General features: G+C 40.1%; 4 protein-coding genes across 4 annotated transcripts; 1 reads left to right on the forward strand and 3 right to left on the reverse strand.

The window, feature by feature from the left end:
- Positions 1–5,979: 5,979 nt before the first annotated feature.
- MELLADRAFT_89090 (uncharacterized protein) lies at positions 5,980–6,742 on the reverse strand (the record flags this gene model as incomplete). The annotated part of the gene is made up of 3 exons (XM_007404680.1): positions 5,980–6,044; positions 6,113–6,403; positions 6,463–6,742. 3 exons carry the CDS (start codon positions 6,740–6,742, stop codon positions 5,980–5,982), a joined length of 636 nt encoding a protein of 211 aa, XP_007404742.1.
- Positions 6,743–10,057: 3,315 nt separating this feature from the next.
- On the reverse strand, positions 10,058–12,973 carry MELLADRAFT_101790 (uncharacterized protein; the record flags this gene model as incomplete). The annotated part of the gene is made up of 5 exons (XM_007404679.1): positions 10,058–10,117; positions 10,263–10,329; positions 10,429–12,463; positions 12,542–12,637; positions 12,712–12,973. 5 exons carry the CDS (start codon positions 12,971–12,973, stop codon positions 10,058–10,060), a joined length of 2,520 nt encoding a protein of 839 aa, XP_007404741.1.
- Positions 12,974–14,089: 1,116 nt separating this feature from the next.
- On the reverse strand, positions 14,090–18,345 carry MELLADRAFT_89092 (ubiquitin-specific protease; the record flags this gene model as incomplete). Its single annotated transcript, XM_007404678.1, has 8 exons — positions 14,090–14,103; positions 14,162–14,484; positions 14,576–14,709; positions 14,797–15,084; positions 15,185–15,318; positions 15,418–17,832; positions 17,940–18,016; positions 18,146–18,345. The coding sequence occupies 8 exons, from the start codon at positions 18,343–18,345 to the stop codon at positions 14,090–14,092; spliced, it is 3,585 nt and encodes a 1,194-aa protein (XP_007404740.1).
- Positions 18,346–21,415: 3,070 nt separating this feature from the next.
- On the forward strand, positions 21,416–23,442 carry MELLADRAFT_89093 (uncharacterized protein; the record flags this gene model as incomplete). Its single annotated transcript, XM_007404269.1, has 4 exons — positions 21,416–21,728; positions 21,814–21,903; positions 21,975–22,897; positions 22,963–23,442. The coding sequence occupies 4 exons, from the start codon at positions 21,416–21,418 to the stop codon at positions 23,440–23,442; spliced, it is 1,806 nt and encodes a 601-aa protein (XP_007404331.1).
- Between the last annotated feature and the right edge of the window lie 337 nt (positions 23,443–23,779).

Consider the following 23,779-nt stretch of genomic DNA (forward strand, 5'->3'; position numbering starts at 1 on the left):
CATACACCTACTCGAAGTTTTTGCTTCAGTCTCCTTGTGCAATTGAGAGCGTAAGTCTTCACCAAGATTGTTCACTTTCAAGATCAATCCAGATACCTCATATTGTGACTCACTTGCTCAAGAAGATAGAAGATGCTGGTATGAGCAAACAAGGACTTTCAGCAATCTAACTTGATTGCTCAACTTCCTGCTTGATAACTATTGACTGTGGTGTGCTTTTTCTAAGTTTCTTACAGATTTTGATGCTGATAAGCAGCTTTCTAATCCTTTTCTGATTGGTGGACTGATGATTATGATCGAGCAATCGACAGACGCGAATCATGATCATGAGAGCCGATTGCTTTCTCCCAATCGGCGCAAAGTTTACAGGCCCTGAAGTGGCCATGCGGCGCCTTCAGGACATGGCGAGGGCATGGCCTGCGCCCTGGCCCTCGCCCTGCCCGAGAGCATGGCGCCACGTGGCTTCGTGGCTTCGGGTGTGAGCGTGAATTGGAGGTCAAATCTGTTTACTTGGTCTCAACCAAACTATGAACTTTTGTATACCAGCTTAAATCCATCAACATATAGACTCTACTGTACATGACCTATCATGTCAATTTATGAATCATGATACATCTCATATACCCTAGGCCTCTTGATCAACTCTCTTGACCTTGAGTCCTGGATCACATTAATTTGGTGAGTCTATAGGTCAACATTCTCTTGTTACTACATTGTACATATTCATTTTAAATTCCTTCATACATTTCCTATTGTGTGTAACCCTGTGCCTTGCCTTTGGTCAGAGTCTGTCAGGCTGCAAGTCATCATTCTGAATTTGAATTTGCCATTGCACAAATTTTGCAACTTGAAGTTCTCATTCCTCTACGCCTGTTTCATACACCTTGGCTATGCACAGATACTCAGCACTTAACAGTTTACATGATTAAGTGCTATATCTTCCAGCAAGATTGAATTTAAAGGCGGGCAAGCCCGCCTATGTTCTAGTGCAATGTATGTTTGAAGCAGATGAAAACTTGGAATTCAAAGCAATCAGACTCAGACCATTCCTTTAATGATTTACCGTTCTCTCCTCCTCCCAGGTCAAATCATCTACAAGCCTTGTTGTATTCAGATGTCTTCAGACAGTCAAGATACTCAGCCTTCAAATAAAAGAAACATGTATAATACCTTGAAACTTGGGAGGGACGAGTTCCCTTGTTCTTTCCTTCTGGTTTAATTAGGTTTTTTTGATGCAATCTTGATGTTTATGATTATGTATACACGTGTCATGATTTTGCCAAGCACATATATACCTACCTATAGCTACATACCTATTGATCTTTGTTTTGTCATCTTTTGCTGAACCATCTTTCAGGTGACAGTGCGACTGGGATTGCAACCACAGGTTCTGTTTTTAGCACGCGACTTCTTGCTTCATTTGCTGATCCGGGGGCTTGGGTCAATGTCCCGGGACTCATCTCAAAGTATCAGACATTCAAATTTCACGATGATTCAAGTGATAAAAGCTAATAAAGTCTGATCCAACAGCATCCAACCTCATTCAACACTTTGGAAACTTTGAATTGATGTATTGACTTCGAGCAAGATAATGAATGAATCTAACAAACTTTGAAGAAACAACGGATTTCGAAAAGACAGTCACAGCGGCCAAAGGAACATAATATTATACAAAGTCCAAATGAACACAAATAGCGAATCTTTAAATCAAACACAAGTCAAAAATCAAGAGAGGTGTAGACTTTTAGTAACCAATACTTGATGTTCTAATGAACCAGCATATTTGCTCAAATCAACTTAGACACATCTCAGGCATTCACAGCACTTTGCAAGTAAACTCAGGGCTTCTTTCCTTTCACAACCCGGAAGGAAATACCGGGACCATCAAAATATCGTTTTTGCCTGAGGAAAGAAGATACCATTAGCCACCATTCAAACTGCGAACACAAATTGGACGATTGACAAACAATGTTGAGGCTCCATCATTCACAATGACGTCACGGGTTTGATGGTGATGGGAGCTACGTCAAATTAATAGTCCAAAACATTGATTAATATTGTGGAGAGCAAGGTTTAGCGGCTCTTCAGGATGCGGATGTGGACGGTGGTATTACCTGGCTTCTTCGGGTAAGCTACGAGCTTCTACTGCATTCATATCGCTGGGCTGGCCACCACTGATTTCCAAATCAGAGTTAAGTAAGCAATGCAACTCATATTCTAGGAAGAGTGAATACCGCGAGATGATCTTACCTCGAATGGGGAATCGCTATTCCGGAAGCTGCGATTGATATGAAAAGACAAATTGAGAAAAACAGTGCGAATAGACAATGATCTGGTGAAGATGAGATTACTCACCTGCACTCCCAATGAGAAAGGCAAGGACAACACTGATGCGCATATTGTTTAGATGTGAAATTGGGTGGACGATTCAGATGTTCTTAGAGAGATAGTAAGTTATCGATTGCGATGTGATTATTTGAGGGGAGAAGGCCAAAGTGATCGAAGAAATGTCGCTGATTTATAAGGATTCACATCTTTCCCTTGGGAGATTGACATGTTCATAATCACGTCAAGTTGCATAATCTTCGGCTCGAGGAGCTATACTTGTCGAATAAGTTACAATCGAACTTGAGCCTCTCACGCCGAAGAAACCCACACAGCCCACACGACGTCGGGGTAGATCACGGATTCAAATTATTTCCCCTGAGACAGCCTGAGACTTCTCAGACCGGAAAGTGACGGGAGCACCGGACGTCCGTATTTTCTGTGAGAATAGCATCCACCAGGACCCTCCACCAGGACCCTGAAAATTGAATACCCCTACAGAGGGTATCTTATCAAAAATGCGACCTTTTTGTGGTAAGATTTCTAAAAAAAAATCGGAATCCAACTCTTTTCGTCAGTACCCTTGCAGTACCTTGTATTTTGGCGGGGATCAGGCATTGGGGGGCAAATGGCTTGTAGAGAGCAGAGGGGTCCCAAAGCCCCCCTGAGACAGTTCTTCATGTTGTAACAACAAGTTTCTTTGACCATAAACATTGAGAAGGATTGATAATGGTCATGAACTGACTGAGGTGTAGTGTCCAGCTTAGGCAGCACAATTGAATGTCATCCTTTTGAGATGTGCTATATTATATATGTGAAGCTCAACTCAGGCTTTCTTCAGACGCGGCCACGTTAATAAAAGCTCGACTGTGTCACTTGGCTCAAAGAAAGTGGTGCTAAAAATGAAGCGAGCTTGTGCACTAGCCTCAAGGCTTATGAGAAGCCCTGCTCGGTTTTTGGTGAGGTTAAACGATGGTTTCAAGCCAAAGACCTTGAAAATCCGGCTGTGCTCAGGCCAAACCCGGGCTTTGGTCAAGAGTTCCTCTTCGCACCTATGCTCTTCGAGAGCAGACGTGGCCGCGTCGAAAGAAAGGCTTAGTTAAGAATTTTTCTATGAAACTCTTCCTTATCTTCTTCCTGTTAAATCTGAAAAGTACCTCCAATTCCAAGGTCATCATGTACAGCCCTTCATGAATTTATCGGTATTTTTTCATGTCATGTGTGTTACAGTGAGTTTTAACCTGTATGTCCAAAACCAAGACAAAACTCGACCAGGCAGTTTTGTCTGAGTGACAGATCGGGTGGGAAGATGTCAACATTTTGAATGTTGTCCCCACCTACTTGTCCAATCACGACCCATCTCCTTCCTCGATGCCATACTATCACACGCATCTAATCACCAAACATCAGTCTCACCAAGCAAAGGATATCCCCGGTTCGGTTCGTTTGGTCTTTTCATTCCTTCCCCCTTCTCACTTTCCCTTCGCCCACACCCGATTTGATCCATCTTCCTGTGTTTTCTTCTTTTTTTCTAAATTTCGAAGTCAGTATTTTTTTCTTCCTCGTTCCACTTCGACCTCTTTCTTTTTTCTTATCGAACTGACTCCTGTCTTTCATCTTTCATCCACCTCTTGTAGCAAGATGCCTGTGAATATCTACACACCCGACATCAAGCTAATCGTTGTTCGCCTGGTCTTGCGAGGTGTTTTGTTTCCGGAAATCGTTAGGACTCTTGGTGTAGATGTCTCGCTCACCTCAGTTCGTCGGTGGTATGACCTTTACCAAACTACTCGGGCAGTCATTACCAACCCTCTGGAGCATATGGCCCGCGGACCTCCCACCACTTTAGCACAACCTGAACGCGACTTTGTTCTTGATTCTCTCCGACTTGATCCGACCCTTTATCTTGACGAACTTCAAAGGAAAATTCTCAAAACTCACGGTATCCAAATGTCTTTACAAACCCTTTCGGTCGAGCTTTGCCATCGTCTTCAGTGGACTCGCAAAAAGACTAGAACAGTGAATCCTAATCAATCTTTTGCCGCACAAGGAGCGTACATTGAGGCGGTCCATGGCATCGATCCACGATGCTTGGTTTTTACTGGTAGGTTTTTTTTATTATGTATATATCTTGGCTTGGACATATCTGACATTATTCTATATTTGAAGATGAATCGGCCATCACTAAACGTCACCTTTATCGTGAATACGGCCGAGCACCACTTGGAGAACGTACCAGCCGGGTGCAGCGACCAACTCAATCTTTTCGATGGTCGGTTTTACCGGCCATCTCAATGGACGGTATTTTAGCACTCAAAATTCAACCAGGGGGGTATGCGAGGATCGATTTCGAGGAATTTTTGGAACATGAAGTCGTAAGCTCCTTTTTTAAATGTTCACTTATGACAGAGGGATGACTGACTGACTGTCCCTTCAGTTACCTGCAATGAATCCATGGCCAGCACGCAACAGCGTCCTGGTCATGGACAATGCCCCGATCCATCACGGGGGCAGAGTGGCTGAGCTCTGCGAGGCACGTGGAGTCCGCCTTCTTTACCTACCTGCTTATAGCCCGGATTTCAATCCCATCGAGAAGGGATTCTCGGTGTTGAAGGCTAGATTGCGACGCTCGCAAGTCCTTCAAAGGGCTGCAGGCCTTGCAGAAGAGACCGCCATGATATTTATGGCTTGTATGGAAGTCTTTACATCTGATCTGTGTCAAGCTCTTTTCAGAGGATGCAGCTATAATTGACTCATGGCCAGTATGTTTTTTGGTAGTAAAAAAATAGTATTGCAATGCTCCTCATTACATTTGATCAGTGTTGTGTGGGTTTGATTTCAATTTTTTTTTGGCGTCATTTATGAGTATGACAGATATTTCACCTTTGTGCGCGTGTTTCTTTTTTTTTTCTTCTTGTTTTTTTGAAAAAAAATTTTTTGGCCTCAATATTTTGTGTCTGGATTTTTTTTTCTTCTTGTTTGCCTTATACAATTGCAAAGTTTCAATTTGTTATCATTAATCAAAATATCTTCATATCAGAATATGAGATAGATAAGATGCGATATGATGAGCATATGGTCTTACAGATGAGAGTTTGGTACACCACAACAAATCTCTCAAGAAAGAGCCAAATATGATCTTTAAAAAGTTGGAAAATTTAACAACTTTTTGAACTGAAAAACTTGTGTAAAAAAAAATTGGACTGACAAAGAGCCCAATCAAAACATTGGTTTTCGAACACTCACTCAAAGTCATGAATTAGCCAAATTGATGGGAAAACTTGGAAGGCATCAAGTTTCCGATGATAATTGGTAAATGAAAAACCAAATGTCATCATTGACATTTGGGACACTTTTGGAAATGATGACATTTCATGTGAGTCAATTGGATCGGATCGTACGGAAAGGCTTCATCTCACAGTCAGAAGTCACCATTCAAAAATAAGAGACTTGCATTGACTTGGGTAAACGAGGACTGAGTACAAACGATTGCGCACACAAAGGATCAAGAGCATGAAGAGACAGGAAGAAAAAAAATACTTCGAGTATTTCAGATTGATAAATCTGGTCTGACTAAAATACGACTGAGATCAAATCAAACCATGGCGCACACAAACTTTCACATAACATCAATACTTTGGAAAAAAACGATAACTAAACCTTCACATCGAGTATTTGAGATAATTGGCTTAGTGAAGTGGACGTATAATCAATTGAATCTAATGAGAAACCAACACGATGAAAGTCAGTCATGTGTTAGTTTCTAAGGTTCAAATACAAGACTTACTGAGGGCTTCTTCGTTCCATTCTTGAGCTTTAGCCAAGATGATGGCCGCATCATCTTGCTTGATACCAAGGGTGGTCAAGGTAGATTCAGTCATTTGGGAGCAGGGAACCAGATCAGACCACGTTTGGATTTTGGCCTTTTTCATGATTTTACGGATGGGGCGGGTAGACAAGCCACATTCCATGAGGAACTTGTCAAGCTCGTATTCGTGCTTTTCCAACATCTCAAGCTCAGAAGAGAGCACGATGTCATCTTCGGATGGATCGGGTACCCAAAAGTTGGGATCGGTTTCTGATGTACACAGCGAGATCAGTCTATGAAAGAAAAAAGATGAAATGCAAAAAACTTACCGACTTTGGCCACCTTAACCTTCTTCAATTCCCGATTGTAGAAGGCTAAGGGGGTGTCATCTTCATCGTCCTCGGAAGGACTCGCTCGCTTCTTTTCAGGAGAAGGGCAAGGTTTGACGTCAGGGGTTTTCGAGGAGGTGCCACTACCTCCAGCAAAGACAGCTTTGCTGGTACTGCCACTTGGATATCGAAGTTGGACTCGATCTTGAACCTTTGTTCCCTTATGTATAACACGAGACTTCGCAATTTCGGCTCGATAAGCATAAGTGCTGGGGGCCATACTCTTCGTGGCTACACCACGGACCTACAATGAGATCGATTAGCCAAGTAAGTAGAGTAAGTCAGTACCATCTCTACTTACTTGACTAAACTAAAAAAAACTTACGATGTCTTTGGCCCACATGAAGGCACATCGGAAGGTGAATCTATAGTGGAAGTTAGGGTCCCAAGGCGCGGTGAGGACAGCTCCATCGCCACCCGCGCTTCCTGCTTCAGCGTAAAGATGAAATAACTCGGCAGTCAACTCGTGAAGCTTGATTAGCTTCTCGGCGTCCTGAAAATAATCCAATCATTAGTAAGCTAAGCATTGATCGAATATGACCGTGTGGAAAACAAGTGAACTTACCCCCAAACGATTGGTCATTTTGGCCAACTCGGCGTCAACAGTAGAGGGACCATTGGAAGAAGCAATAAGCTGCTTAGCAGCCTTAGCCTAATAATGAAAAGAATCAGTATAAAGAAGTATATACAAATATAAAAAATAAAGTAAACTCACCTGGGCCGCCTTTTTGGCCAAAACCTTAGCAGACTCACTGTGAATCAAGATGGTTCCCTTCCGCTTGTTCGATTTCGCTATGGCGGCCACAAACTCGAAATACTTGTGGTGGTCGGTTAGAACAAACTTTAGTCAAGTTTGGGGCCATCTCCGAGAATAACACCATGTTCTTCATTCCAGCCCAGTACTGGTCACATACATTACCGCACATTTCCTTGAAAACCTTGAGAGACTTGCCATAAAGGCAAGTTATCATTTCAAACGTGTTTTCATTGTTGAAAACCTTCGAGTCAATACAGTTGACAGTCGCCACGGTGGATTTGGATTTGGCGTTTGTCGCTTTGTTAGACCGAGTCGGTTTAGCTGGGGGCATGTCAACAGGGGCTTCCTCGTTGGTATAAATTTTGAAAAGAACTACCACAGTTGCCTCATGAGCGCGATCAAACTGCGCGCGTTGAGAGGTGCCAACTCGGTACAACGGATCGTGTTGGGCATGTCGAGCGGGTTCGTCATCGCCAGTCAAGTGGTCGTTAGGAGGCTCTAGGACTAGGTGAAATCAAAAACGAAAAGATCATTAGGAGGAAAGAAAATATGTCAGCAGGGTGGGGATGGTATGTGAGACGATGAAGAGAGACACTCACTTTCAGGTCTCACAACCGCATCGAAGTGCGCAATGCCATCATTAACAGTGGTCAACCCAGTGGATTGCTCGGCTGGGACAGAGGTCATAGGGGTAGGTACGATGTTGATGGAAGACTTTTCCTAAAGAAAACAATCAGAAAGAAAGAAATCAGAAAGAAATAATAATATGAAAAGGCGAAAGAAAAGAAAATAACACACAGTGATCTGGACTTTATAAGAAGGTCTGAAAGTTCTAAGATGGTTTTGGTTTAATGAGTTTGTTGAAGATGGATTGGTAACCTGAATCGATGAAGTGATGAAGTTGGTTGAAAGACGAAGGCTCCTTTTATCGCTGAGTTGATAGTCCTGACACTTGGAAGGGACCCCCATTGCGTCAAAGTTAAAATGCACCCTCATCACATGAGATGGACGTTTTTTTTGGTACCATTTACCACTTGAATGGTAAGATCGGTTCCAAATCGAGCTCAAATCCGCCATTGAAAGTTTTCCTACCAAGAAAACATGAGAGATAAGATCGGTTCCGGTTTCATCCAAAAAAAGCGACGAGTCCTGATCGGAGTTTTTGCTACCAGAGGAAAGTAAAGTCAATGAATCAGTTCATTGGTTGGTGATTCTGGTGATTCGATATTGAGACCATAGAAAGATTATATTGGACCTAGACCTACCCAAACAATTTAAACGCCAATAGGAAAGGATCGGTTTGTGGGAAAAGCCTCGTTCGATTTTGATGTGGTGAATTCCATGGAGTGGAATTTGATGTTCGGTGGCCGTAGTGAACAGGATGAGAACGGATCCGTTGGAAAGGCCAGACAACATCGAAGGCGAAACCAAAGGTATTGGGTAACGCTCCGGAAAGAGAGAGATCGGATGGAACCATGGTGAGACCATGGTGGACGTTGTTCAGTTCGTCCTACCTACCGGGTCACTGTCCGGAAAGAGGTCGAAAGAGGTCGAATCGGTCGATGGAGGTCGAAAGAGTCGATGGAGGTTGAATGAACTCGATTGGAAACTAATCGAGTCAGAGAGGGAAGGTGAGAGACCCTTTGACAGGTCCGACACGGACCTGTCATAGGTATATTGGCACTTTCTTGGTGGTTTTTTGGTACAAAACCGGCTTTAACCCAGGTTTGGTACTTTTGGACTTTTGACAGACACGACACAAAAAAAAAAAAAAACCGATAAATTCATGAAGGGCTGTAATACAAGTTCAACCTCTATCCTTGGCTTTCTTTTCTCCAAAAAATCACACTCATTTTCAAAGCCAGGAAATCCGAGATGTCAGGAGCTTCAAAAATTTCAAACCTCTCCTCTTTCTTGGCGTATTGGATAAATGAGAGTCAATATAAATTTAATTGCCCGCAATTTCAACAAGATATACATAAATTCGTCAACGCTGATATGAAGATATTAATAACAACTACGAGCTTTTCAATTAACATAACCCCAAGCTCCATCTACCAGTCACCATACTGTTTCCCTTGGTTAAAATACACATGTAATTTCCTTTCAACAAAATAAATTTGATATGATATTAATTCTTAATACAAATCTACAGCCCTTTGCAGAATTGATGACTTTGGAAAAAGAAAAAACACTTGAGTTTTCAAAAAGAACCTGCGAGTTTTTTTCAAAAACTCATCGAGTTTTTCAAAAACTGAGCGAGCTCTTGTTCGTGAGTGTTGAATCGATCAATTGAACCAACTTCTTGCCCAGTTTTTGAAAAAACTCGGTCACTTTTTGACAAAACTCGAGGTTTCTTTTTTGAAAACTCGAGGTTTTTTTTTCTCCAAAGTCATCAATTCTGCAAAGGGCTGTACATACCAAAAATAAACATGTAAAACAAATCCAATTCCTTCAATTCTTTTCTCTCTCAAATATAATATACTCACTTTTCACATCAATGTTTATAAATAATTTTAAATCAATCATAATTTTTTCTTATAAACAGTAACACATACATTTCAAAATAAAATAAAATTTCAAAACCAAAAAACGAACCAAAAAACACACAAACAAACAAATAAATCAAGAGTCGGGATGAGAAATAGAAATAGAAAATGAAAGGAAATCCAATCAATAAAGGAATGATACCTTTAAGATGTCCTTTCCATTTGAATTTTTGTTTGAATTTGTGAATTTGTGAATTTTTGAATTTTAAATTCATAAATTCAAAAATCATCAAATCGGTTTCAATTCATTTTCAGACGAACCATTAATCATTGAAGAAGCTTTAATCATCTAAACATAAAATTCAATCATACGCAAAAAAGCCAAAAAAAAACCAAAAAAAAAGAAAAGTAAATCAAGATCAATTTCCAGAAAGAAATCCATAAAGAAAAAATGAAAATCAATCATGTCAAAAAACCAACTAACAAAAACGTACCTCTTCTTCAGCTAAACGTTCAGATTCCATAATACTTTTCATTCTATTAACTTTCCATTTAGTACACCTAAGAAAAAAAAGTCCAAACCCACAAGAATCAATCAATCAAAACAAGAAACATCTTTCGAAACAAAAAACATCACATAAAAGAAAAAAATAAACAAACTTCATAAAATTCCATCGACCAGCCGTAAGTCCAAACAAACTAGAATTCTGTCTTTGAAGATCTTTCGGTTTTCGCATTGTAGTAGAAAGGTTTCCATTCCCATTCAAACCGGATTCCCAATGATCACCTCCTAGTATTCCAGACTTCGAATCAGAAGTTGAATTGGAATTCGAATTGGAATGAGCATTAGATGAGATTTTAGATAAAAACCTTTTACTATAATTCGAAAGTTTATCTGATCGGTTTTTGATCGCAGGAGAATAATAACGTCCAGCAATACAATTCAAATGAACATGATGAGATTCACCAAAGGGAGTAAGTTGTCTAAACTTATAACCTTTAGGTGGGATAGGTAAATATTTAAAACTTGTATCACTTGAATCTTCTGGGATGGTGGGTAGGATCGGTACATTAGTAAGTTTGGTGATTTTAGGAGTTGATCGACTTTTGGTTTTGTCTTCTTCTTCTTCTTCATCATCATCATCATCATCAATCACTACCACAATCGAAGGTTTCGGTTTCGCGTTCGGTTTATGATTCGGTAAAGATTTCTTTGGAGTAAAAGAAGAAACCGAAACTAAATCATAAACTTTTCCAATCAAAATGATCGTTTCTTCAATCTCATCACGATAAATTCCATCAATTTTTAAAAAATAGGCTTTATCATTTGAATCAATATGATTTAAATTTAACTTCGAATTCAATTGATTTTTAAATAATTCCATTGGTAAATCAGATTCCACTTTATTCAATCTAACTGTATCAAAGATCCAAATCTTTTCAGCACCCCACCAAACACTTTGATACCAATTCTCAGGTATTTTCTTCATCATCAATCCGTTTACTTCATTCACTTGAGCTTTATGAATCATAGTAGGTCTTCTAATCAATTCTTCAGATTCGTCTTCTCCTTCATCAGTTTGTAAATCATAAGGATCAGAAGTAGACCAAGATTCTTCTAGATTAGCTCCGATTTGTAAAGCTAATAAAAAACTCAATTTAGCATTCTCAATACACGTAAAATTATCTAACATGGGTCTTTTGCATTCTTGTTGTCTTTCAATTAAATAATTAGATAAGTTTTGTTGAGTGGAATTCTTTAAATTGAATTTTTCCTTAATATCTTTAAACGGTTGAAATAACCAAGGTAATATTGAAGATTCTTCTCTTTTAATGATTTCTTCTAATCCTAATAATCTGATCTTCCAATAAAATTTTTGTTCTGATTTCATTTTGGTAAATGAAGAAGAAGTTGATGTACCTTTAGACAAATCTACTTTAAGTCGTTTATTTTTGGGTCTTTTAACTACCAATGCTTTTTGATTGATCGAATTGATTAATGTTTCATTTGATTTTCGATTCGAATGTTTATCTAATCTTTTCTTACTTTTTTCAGTGTCTTCTCCTTCACCATCTTCATCATCATCTATTGTAATACAAGCTTGAGTTTCTAAGACCATCTCTTCACATAATCCAGGCCAATACTTTGTATCTAAATCAAATCGATCTTGATTTTTAGAATTCGAATCTTTATTTCCAATAAATTCATCTTCAATATTACACCAAACCAATTCATATTCTCTAAAATTCGATCGATCAGTCATTAAATCTCGTTTTAAATCTTTTGATAAATATGGTCCATGATAATTTACTTGTCTTGAATCTATCGAATTAAGTTCAGATCTTGAATCATTTGAAGCCAGAATCGCAGGTACTTCAGATGATGATCTGGTTCCAGTCACTTTGAATTTCTTACTAGGTCGTTTCTTCACAATCTCTTGTGATGAATCTTCAGGTGAAGTTAATTCATGAGTTCGATTCAATGCTTTGATGGCTTTACGTTTCGAATTCGTAGGTTTTGATCTTTGGATGGTGGGTTGTGAATGATTGGTGTAATTTGAATTGGTTTCTGTTTGACTTTTGGTTCCTGCACAATATTTACATTGACAAGTGATAGTAGAATTGGAGGTAGCAAGCCATTGAAGATGTGGCAGAAACTCATTGGCTGTTCGAAATTTGCGTACGTGACTGGATCCTAAATAAAACCCAGTGAGTTTGGATTAGCTTATCAATCTGAAAAGTGACCTTTGATCAAAGTAGGAAAGAAACCAACCAAAAAGATACTGATCTTGAAGTGATCCCTTAATATAATTAAAAAGTTGATAATTTTCAGGAAAGTTAGTTAACTTCCAATCCTCTTTTTGAGTACCTATCAAAAGTTCCAAAGAAAGATAATCAGTTTCAAGAGAAAAGAAAAAGAAGAGGATAGATAGATTAACTTACATTTGATTAATCCTAATGAATCAGCTAAACCTTTACCTAAGATAGATAACCATTTGTTAGAAATTTTTGAATTTAAATCGATTGAATCCCAAGAAGTTGAAGTTTTGATGGAAGTTGGACAAGGACCTATAGCTGGCCAAGTGGATTGAGTTGCATCTGAATGTAAACAACTGATTTGATGTGGACCGTTTGAGTTAGTTGGATGATGAATGATTTTGATTTTAGTTGGATTTGAGTTTGATGAACTAGATTGAGATGTCATTTCTTCATTCCTTTGGCTTGGGTGCTTTGTTTCAATACTCTTGAGTTGATTTCTTGGATATTGTTTTCATATTCTGCTTGAGTACTTTCTTGAGTTGAGTTGAGTCTTGGATTGGTTGAGTTGTGGTGATGAACTTCTTTAAGGTGTTATGTATGTTGCTGAGCCAAAGACAAAACTCATGGTCGAAACACTTCAACTCATGAACCTCGACTCGGACTACATATGTATGAGGACATATTTCATTTCTTTTCCTTGCAATTTCTTTTCCCACAGATATCGACAAAACAAATCGAATTCCCTACTACATACATCCAATCAACTCAACAAATTTCTCCTCTCTTTACACCCTCCACCTCAAAAAAAAAATTAATTCATCTTTCTTTCTTAAAAATACAAACATAAGTTATCGAAAAAAAAGAAAAAGAAGAAATCATCAGATATTGATTATGGAAAGAAAAAGGAATAGATTATACAACATTAGATAAATAATAATAATGGTTATTATAAAAACCCCCCTCTCTCTCCCTCTCTCTCTTTGAAACAAAAAAACAATGCCATAAATATATATATATAAATAAAATCGGTGTGTGTGTGTTTTAAACCAAAAACAAGAATGAAAAAAAAAACAATATGTATAAAAAAAAAGTTCCATTCAATCAATCAAATCTACAAAAAAAATTTGAATGCAAGTATCTTCTATCGAAAAAATCAAATCAAACCAAATTCTAATACACAAAAGAAAAACACAAAGAACGATTTTCGTTAAAAGATATCAATAAATTATCAAAAAAAAACAAAGATCATTCAAATTCTTTACATTCATTCTCTTCTCATCTCTAATCTCGTCTTCCTATTTTAACAAACAATTAAACATCAACTTCGATTTTACTCACAGATATCCTCTTTTTTTCAATCTAAAGAAATCCACTCACGAAAACACAAAAGGTATGCACTTCTAGCCTAAAAAGACGATTCAAAGGAAAAAAACAATAAGTACCAGCTGATTGATTCATAAGGAAAGATCATGACATACCTTCACTGCGTTTTCATCTGTTTTACTAACCCTACTATCTCCAATATTAAACCAATCTTTCTGAGACCTAACAAAAGCCGTATCTACAAAAAAATCCCTCATCAAAGATCAACCCACATTCACCAAAAAGAAAAGCAAAAAAAGGAATCACTTACAATGACCACTACTTAAACTACCAAAATGATTACAAACAGCATACAGATCATAAACTGTACTAGGACCCCCACCCCCACCCCCACCACCATTCTTAGAAGAAGATTTTTTACTTGGATGATGATTGTTTAAAGATTCTAATGGAGCTGGAATATAATTAGTTAAATCTAATCCATATAATGGATATTGTACAAAGGCTTCAAGTTTATCTGAAAACGGTCCTTTAAATGAGAATCGTTTTAAATGAATTAATAAAATCGGTGGTAATCTTGCAATCGATAATCTTTTGGTGGCTTTTCTTCTGGTTTTACATTTAGGACAATTCCTATTTTTTTGTCATCAAAAAAAAAACATGCAAAGTCAATCTTTAGGTTTAGGATTTGGGTTTTTTTTATTGAGAATCAGATTTGACTTACCATGCATCATCTTTTTCCATAATCTCTTCTTTTAGAAACGCATCCAAACATTGAGTTAAACTCACTTTACTCATTCCTCTTCCCGTGGGAATAGGTAAAGAAAGATACATGAAAGTATTATAAGTCGTTGATGTCTAAAAAAAAACAAATGAGTCAAATCAGTCTCAAACATAAAAGACATTCCAAAGAAAACCAATCCAAAAGAAATCATCAAAACGAACCGTTCCACAAGTTAAACACTGTAATCGACTCCTATATTGACCCTGAAACAATTCCACAATCACACTATTATCTCTTCTTTTATAGATTTCCCATTCTCTAGCTGATGCAAGTTGAGTAGGTAAAGCTTCTAATTCAGCTTCTCTTGCTGAACTCATTTCGATCGGGGCGGGTTTATGTGTGACTAAATTTAAATCTTCATGTAATCCATCTAAAAGAAATCCTAAAAACTCTTGTGCATCATGTTGATCTGAACCTCTAAATTGAGGTGCAAATCTACAAATCGCTTCCTACCAATCAAAGATCGTATTTGAATTAGCCTTCTTCATCAATTTGGTAATTATCCTTCTATAGGGGAAGCGACAACGATTTTGTTGGGAAATCACTAACCCTGAATATGGTAGGTGAGACAAACGTATACTGAGCGCTCCACATCATTCTTACCAATTCTGCAACAGTTTCAGCCAGAGCACCTTTCGTACCTAATGGGTTGACTCGATTAATACACCTTTTATAAGATCCATCTAAAAGGAAAGTATAAACCAATCTCAATATAAACCAAGCACGTAGGTAAAAAAAGGATTTGGTAATGATAAGCGAGAAAAAGAAAAGACTCTACAAACCTTTAAAAAACCTGGCCAATGGAATCGTAGCACTGATACACTGTAAAGTTGAATTCATATAACATGTATTTCCAAGATTCTTAAGACCTGTCATTCCAACTTGACCATCTTCAAAACTTGAATTAAAATAAACTTCAGTTGATCCATGTGTATTAGGAGAATAAGGTGTCACCGGTGGTGTTTCTCGAACTTTTAATCCTTTATCGAGTCCTAAATTAGATGAATAAGCCGGTAAGTTATAATAATTTGGGACGCCTCCACCAGGTGCAAGTGCAGGTGGTGGAGGTTGAGGTGGACGTCCCATAATCAAATTAGGATCAGTTCCAGAACGTGGATGATTGAAATGTGGGTATTGTATTGTAGGTCGAAGTGTATCAGGAATATAACCATTGTAATTAGGTTCTGTGGGGCGATAGCCATGATATGCAGGCGTATGTGAGCCATAAAGAGCTGGCTGTGGAGGTACGGACGGAATGTGATAACCAGCAGAAGGTATGTGCATTGGGGTGTTCGTTGAATAAGGCGTGGAAGCAGAGTCAGGAGGGATAGAGGAAAGGGGAGTGTCGTAGGTGGGTTGTGATGTCTTGCGCTGTAAAGTTTGTTCAGGTAGTGTGATTGGTGAATTGACACCGATAGGACTCTGGTAGCCATTTGATAGATATGGACCATTTGGATGCCTTGGATGGAAATAATTCGAAGGACCACTTCCATTGATAGAGTGAAGGGATGTAGTTGAAGTTGAGCTACCTAGACCTGGTCGGGTGAGGTCAGCCACGGAGCGTACGATGTCGGGTTGGTTTGTTGGACTATCGCCTTGCAGAAGGGCAATCCGCCGTCGCGCTCGTTTAACATCAGAAGTGCCATCTATGTTACCACTTTCATCGGGAGAATGAGTCTGCCTGAAGACAATCGGTGTGCCGTTGATAGATGAATGTGTCAAACTCGTCCGAGGCACATTAGCCGGTGAAGAACCCTTGCCAACCACTCCACTCTGACCAGCTATCTTTGCCCAACCCTCGAGTCCCCCACTGAGTAACATGGGCGGGTTCTTGAGACGCTTCATATATGCTTGCTTATGGATAGCCAGATATAGGATCAAGAGAAGTTTGGCAGCAACATCCGTTGGGTTTTTGGAATACATCAAATTCGGATCTGAAGGAAGTTGAACCGATCGTTTGTCGTATAGGATCACATACTCAAACTCTTGACGTCGTTCGAAAAGCATTTGCTCCCTTGGAGGTGAGATCACCAAGGATTCTTCAATGTCTGCGGAGCTAACACCGATCCCGCTATTCTTCGTCAAGACAATCGGTTCGATACATACAACATCCTGTGATTTGATCCGACAAGCTTCAAAGTCCTCACGATTCCGAATATCTAAGAACAGTACGCTAGTCTCTAACCCAGCAGCACTCATCTTTCGGAAATAATCGACCAACACAGCCGGGAGAAGCTCATTGCTCCCAGAGGGAAGAGAGGGTGGGGGTTCTTGGTTTGGAGTGACAAACGTTCTAGTATGTTTTTTGGGTGAGGAATGAGGGGAGTTGTGATTTGAAAAGTTGCCGGGTCCAGAACGATGTAAGCCATTCTTGATGGCATGTGATCGTTGAAGTATTTGAGGTGTCTGGGGTTGATTGATCTGATCTGTATCAAAATTTGGATAAGGTGGAGGTGGACTCGTACCAGACTGAGGGTCGAGATCCGTATTGCGCGTAAGGCTAGCACCAAGAGATGTGTCATTAACCAACTTGTCACTAGAGAGATTCGATTGCTTGGGTGATTCATAATTGGGAAGAGAGAATGGCTCAGGTGGCGGTGGTAAGGTGGTGTTAAAAGATCTAGGCATGCCACTTGGTACACTCGGCATCTCCGGAAAGGATGATAGTCCGTTTTTCCTTGAATCATCAATTTGTAAATTCTCTAATTTAGGAAAAGCTTGATCGAATTCTGAGGGCGAGCGTAGTGACCGCAAAGTTTTTTCAAGTGAGTCAAGATCTACGGCCATGTCCTCGGAGAGTCCGTCTGAGGGTGAATGTAGATCACTGGATGATTGAGCATCGGCAATAAGCTCAGGAGGGGCTGATCCGGAACGTATTGTAGATTGAGATTCAAGTACTGTGTTGATGAAATTAGTTCTGGTGGTGATACCGTTCTGTCCGGGAGGAACTGGCAGAGGCCTTCGACCACTTGACGAAGAGTATGAGGGTGAAAGATTATGATCTTCCTTTGGCGGTGGACTGGTGGGAGATTGAGGACTGGCAGCACCAGCCAACCCAGCGGCTTCTAGACTCTTGATGCGTGATGAGATCCCACCAGAGATTGGACGAGTCTTCAAATTAGAGGGTTGCTGACGCTCGATGACTTCAGCAAGTTGCCTGGCCCTTGTTGTGGAAGCAAGTACTTTAGGAGCCACTTCTAAGAACATCAAAGTGTCCGAAAGGTTGTAGGCAAAGACAGAAAATCGACCGTAAGCCAGCTTGACGGAACCCAATACCAATAGGGGCTGAAAATAACGTACTCACCCTGATAGATTCGATAGCTTGCTGGATGATTTTTCAATGTCTTGAAGCCCGGATGATTGAGTATGACCTGTAAAATCCTGGGAAAGAAACATGCAAGAAACATGAGCATGATTGATCCGGTAAGGCCAAGTCAAAGTTCCATTACACGCATAAGAAGCCTGGTATGATTGGTTCAAACAAGACTGGCAGAAATCCTCTAGACTGACCCAGCAGCTTTAAAATACTCTACATATGCCAACTCTGTGGACTGTTGCTCATCTGCTTCTACAGCAGCCTGGTAAACCTCATTAGCGAGTCTGACCCATTGAAGTATAGGTAGCTTTGGGTCTGGATGAACGAATGCTTTTGTCTTGAGGGTGGTTAGAGGTAAACCGATTAGAGATGATGCTGATGAAGTGATGGGCATGATGATGATTTGAAACTGGGCTGAGTTTGAAGACTTGGAATGAGATTATCGATGGAAACTCAGACCGATCTCGTTGATTGCTCGATGTCAGATTGTTGAATGATTGAGTTGATAAGTTGAGGATGAGATTGATTTGAAATGAAGTATTAAGCTGAAGTGAAGTTGAAGTGGTGCTTTGTGAGTGAGTAATCGATGAAGATTCAAATCAGGCGGTGGAATTCATGGATCTTATGATTTACTACAAAAACAATTCATGGGTTTGGTCAGGTACTCACACACAAACTCATCACACTTGTCAATCTTTTAAATTCAACTCATCTTGGCTCTCAAACTTAACAAGTCCCTTGCTCAGTTAACTTTGCTTGGCTCTCACTACAAGGATGATGTGCATATTTCTCCATGGTGAAGAATGATTGACAGAAAATTGTTTCTGAAATCAAGAGCTCAGTTTTAGTCCAAAACTCTCAAGTGAAAATCTGGGGAAAACTACAATGCTCTTTGGCTTGTGACAATTTTTTGAAGTTGCCTGAAGCCTTTTACTCAGCATCAACAAAGGTATTAAAGAATTTCTTTCTAACAAAAAATAAAACATGAAGAAAAATTCTTTGTAAGATATATCAGTTGGAGGCATTTTAGGAGATTGTAGTGTTTATTTAGTGAAAGGAGATAGAGATTTTGTACAAATTTTTTTTGAGGATTGTTGATTGTAATTGGTCTTTGTCTTCTAGGGTTCTTTTGGATAATTTCTTATAACCTATATGTGTTTTATTTGTCTTTGTTCTCATATGTAGATGTCTTCTTGAGCAGAACTTGGATTATAGAGACATTAACTTGTGAAGTCAGTTGTGAATTGTGATCGGATTCATATTGGATAAGTCAGTCAGGAATTGCAATTGGATTGGTATCAGATTATATATGTGAGAAATGAAGAAAAATATTGCATGGAGGGTTTGAAACAAATCTATCTTTGCCACTGATTGAATGTTTCCACAGTAGGTATGAAGGACACTCCATTCCATGAGGAATACATTATCACTGCTTGACTAGCCAAGTCCAAACTGCTCCGCCAGCATATTTGGTTTGGGGCAAAAATGAATGCAAAGAGTCCTCAGATTTTGACTCAAAGGCAAGCTCCCTCCAAGGATCCAACCCAAGCACAGCCAACAGAGATGCCTCGGATTGAAAAATCCGAGGTATCATCGGACTCAAATCCTCGGACAACATCTTTCCGAGGTTTTGATCTGAGGTATTATTTTGCGTCAAAAAATACCTCGGATCAAATCCTCAGACAAGACCTGTCCGAGGGTTTCCATCCAATGATGCCTCGGATTGAAAAATCCAAGGCATCTATGTTGGCGGTGAAGGCAAAGGCAAGGACCAAAATTTGCCTTGGAGGTATCCCTTGGGTGCCCTTTTCCTCACAGATGTCAACCAAGGCCTCCTGGGGTGTTATTCTTCAAAGCAAGTATGTGGGAAGTGCTGCTGTTTGGCCTGTGGTATATTTTGTTTTTTCCCTAACAATTCTGACACACAGCATTTGAACACAATGCAAACAGCTGTGGCCCCAGGTTTAGCCCAAGGAGCTCTTTTTGCCATATTGTGAGAACCACTTGCTCCATTAAGACATGGGAAGTGGAAAAAATGAGGATGAGACCATTGCACATCTTTTTCATTATCATGTCAGATTATCTTGATTGACATGATTTTGAGGCAGGGGTGTTGAGAGGACCCCAGCTACCCCTTATGAAACCTGGATATCAAAAACACACATTTTTCAGTTTATATTCCAAGAATAAAAACCCAAAACTCTCACAATCAGGTTTTTATCCTCTAAAGATACCTATGTTCACACAGGGGTGAAAGCTGGGTTTTGAATTTTGATCATATCCTTCTTGACACATATGTATGTATGTATGTATGAAAAATTTGTTTCTTCACATTTGGAGCCATTTGAGCAAAAAGAAGAAGATGGCATTTTCTGATAGGTTTGGTGCACACATTGCTGGTCAATCATGGAAAAAAACCCAGTTGGGGGCTTGAACACATTGATTCAAGTGATGTGGTGGTTGATACATGCAGAAATGGCTCTAGAAAAAGTATTTTGGGTGTGGCAATGATTTTGTCTTTCCAAGAAGCACTGTCCCACTGCAGCTCATTCTTATTTCATATGTATGTTGCTTGGTTATGTCAGCCAAAATTTAGATTTTATTCTTTTTGCATATGTAGGTATGTTTTGGCAAATTTTGGCCTCATTTCATTCTGAATTCATAACTGGGTTCCCAGAGGGCCAGCCAGGGTCCTGTGTTGAGAGATTTTTGGCAAAAGCCTTCCCAGATCTCACACCAAAAATCTATGATAGTGTGTAAGAGATCCACAGCAGCAAGCACCAAACTGACGGTATCACCAAATATAGCAGTAGGGCTGAAGATTTGTGCTGCAGTGATGGTCCTCATTGCCAAGTATATTGGGGGCCAGCCCCAAATTTTACAAGAATAGTGTGTAAGCAAGGGCTGTGTGCTAACCCTGTGAGTTCAGGGCTGTCCCGGGGCCACATTTGGCCTTGAGTAAGCTTGATGACCTCTGAAAATTGCTCAGGGCCCACTATGGCAGGCCAGGCAGGGCCAGGCTCATTTTCAGGGACAAAAATCACTTAGACAGGGGACAACTATGGGATTATTGTTTGATTTTTAGGGGTGTGCAAGGATAATGATCGTCAGCTGATTATCTGCAAGCTGTGATCAGCGTAGGAGATTAGTGTGAAGGCATTTTTGGGGGCAAAACCGGTTGGCGCCCAGGCCAGACCGGCTGCCCAGCACGCCCGCAGTACTCTTGTGAGTCTCATCAACTGAGGTTCAAATACCACAGTACACATACCATCAGCATCCCCAATAGCGCTGGGCAGAGTGGGCCAGGTGGGTTTGTGTCTGGATCACAGTCCTAGCGTATAGCAGGGTCTGTTTGATCTGATACGTCATCTCAGCTCTATCCCACTCCACCACTCGGTTTGCTTCCTTTTTTCTCTCGATCCTCAGCTTCTCTTCACTTTCTCGGGGCCTTACTGTTCTTCAAGATGGGTCAAGAAGCCTGGACTCCAAATCAGCAATCAGATGCCTTTGGTTGCATACCAGTTCATTCCCAAACTAGCCAATTGTCAGCTACTTCGACCACCCCAAGCCGACAACCTCTTTCCAACCAAAGCAGCTCAGCAAACAAAGCCAATACAGAAAACAATAACGAGATTGAGGTGGTGAATCCTAGCCAATCTTGCTTGATAAATCAACACTTGAACCTTTGTGAACCAATCCATATCGATCCATCCCATCGCAATTTGAATCAACGTCTCAATCCAACAGCAACCCATTTGGCATCAGGTCGAGCAAGAAGTATGTTCATATCTTCTTCACGCTGGTCATATTCAGATTTTGTTTGTTCCAACTGACAATGATAACTTTTTGTTCATTCATCCAGATGCAGCTCACTCGATCTATGAGGCGCGTCAAATCCGCCATGAGAGCTTTGTACAGGCAGCAGCACAGGGCCGTGATAACTTTTGGAATGGTGAGCTGATCTTTCTTTCAAAGCGTGTCTGTTTGTTGAATGAGCGCTCACTCATTGTGTTTCATGTACAGATCATCGTGATCCCATGTTCTACCCTCGCGAGGAACCTGTTTGCAGCTCTGGAAGCTTCAGCAGTGCTCTGGCCGACCCTCAACAATGCGGAGCTAGTGCGACCTACCATCCTACATGCGGCCTCCTTCAAGCCGGATCAGGGCGTCTCACTGCCCCTTCACCACCTCTGGAGCCTCGATTCATGCCCAATCAACCTTCCACCGAGTCACAAGTCAAGATGGTGACTCTTCGAGTGTTTCATGAGGCGTATTTTTGGGGTCCAAAAGATAGGAATCGTACATTGGCTCAAAGATCTTCATCTAGAAGAGCCATCGAAAAGCCTGTATGGAACTGTGATAAAACTGAAAAGAACGATACTGGACCCAAGCACTACATAAAGTTCGACTTGAATCATTCATCTCCTCAAGCGGTCATAGATTTAATGGTGGAATCTCTCAACAAAGTACAAACCAATCTTGGTACCTATCTCAGCAACGTATCTCATCCCCAGTCAGTTTCTTGGCTTGGTGTCAGTCTTACACCGAAGTCCTTCTTCCGCGGTCCGAAGTACCATCTCCGCGAACTCATTGAATGGAATCAATTCAAAAACTTATCCGATCATAACACTCAACCAAGCTCCGCTGGCCTTCTTGTTCAGATGGCAAATCCTGATCTCGATGTTGCTGCTGAACGTAGGAAAGAGGAAGTTGGTAGTTACATCAGCTCATGGAATACTCAACAAGCTGTTGTCAATAATCAGCCTAGTGGTTCAGCAACTGCTGAATTGACTGCATCTGAAAATTTACCGTTGAATGTCACTATCAAGTTAAAAAATATTCTCACCAATAATGGATCTGAACAATGCCGATTCAGAGATCCTCAAGAGTCTAAGAAATGGTGTCATATGACTCCTCGCAAGATCAAAATATGGGTTGATGCGATTGTAAGTTATATCTTGTTAAGATCGCTTTGGTCACAGTTGTGCTGATGAGACTCCAAAATTCTCAGATACTAGCTCGTCAAGAAGGTCGCAACAATGTTGATTTATGGACTCCTCCTAAGTTACCAGCTTTCAAGACCTTCCTCAATGGACAGCTTCCTCCAGGTTATCTCGAGTTTCCAGATGATCCTCCACCGGCAGGATTCATGGCTGCTGCTCCTGCACCTCTGACACAACAACCAATCCCATCAGCTACCCCAGCTCAACTACACGATGACCGTATCTATCAACGCAAATACTCTGGAGACATGGAAGCCTTTCTCAATTATGCTGAGTTTCCTGAAAGCGATCATACTTTGAGGACAAAGTTAAGCGAGGCTCATTACACTCGTTGGAGTGATCTCAAGCCAAGTGATGATATGAACAGTAAAGAATTACAAGCGATTGGCATAGCTCGAGGTGATGCAAACCATCTCCTTGGAAGTTCAGTTCGGTATGAGGGATTTTTACTTGCAAAGCTTGCTGGACTTGATGCGCAACAGCTTTGATTGATTTCTTTTCTCGTTTTTTCACTCTGTATTGCAATCTGTGATTGTTTTCTCTGTATCTTCTCTCTTCTGTTCCTTATCATGATCTGCTTTGATAGCACATCATTTTTTATTTTGATGATCTGCTTTGATCAATTGTTTTTTTTCATTTTCTTCTTTCGTGATCTGCTTTGATCAATCGTTATTGTGCTTTTCTTCTTTTCAATCTTATTCTTTGTGACAGTCTCATCTCAATCTTCCACCACATATTTTAACCCCAACTGTTCTGCATGCTGCTCTGTTTGTGTTTTGTAAATAAAAAAATGTATTGTTCTTTGAGTAATCAAAGCCGTCTGAA

Source organism: Melampsora larici-populina (assembly GCF_000204055.1).
Source record: "Melampsora larici-populina 98AG31 unplaced genomic scaffold MELLAscaffold_2, whole genome shotgun sequence".
NCBI classification, from domain to species: Eukaryota; Fungi; Basidiomycota; class Pucciniomycetes; order Pucciniales; family Melampsoraceae; genus Melampsora; species Melampsora laricis-populina.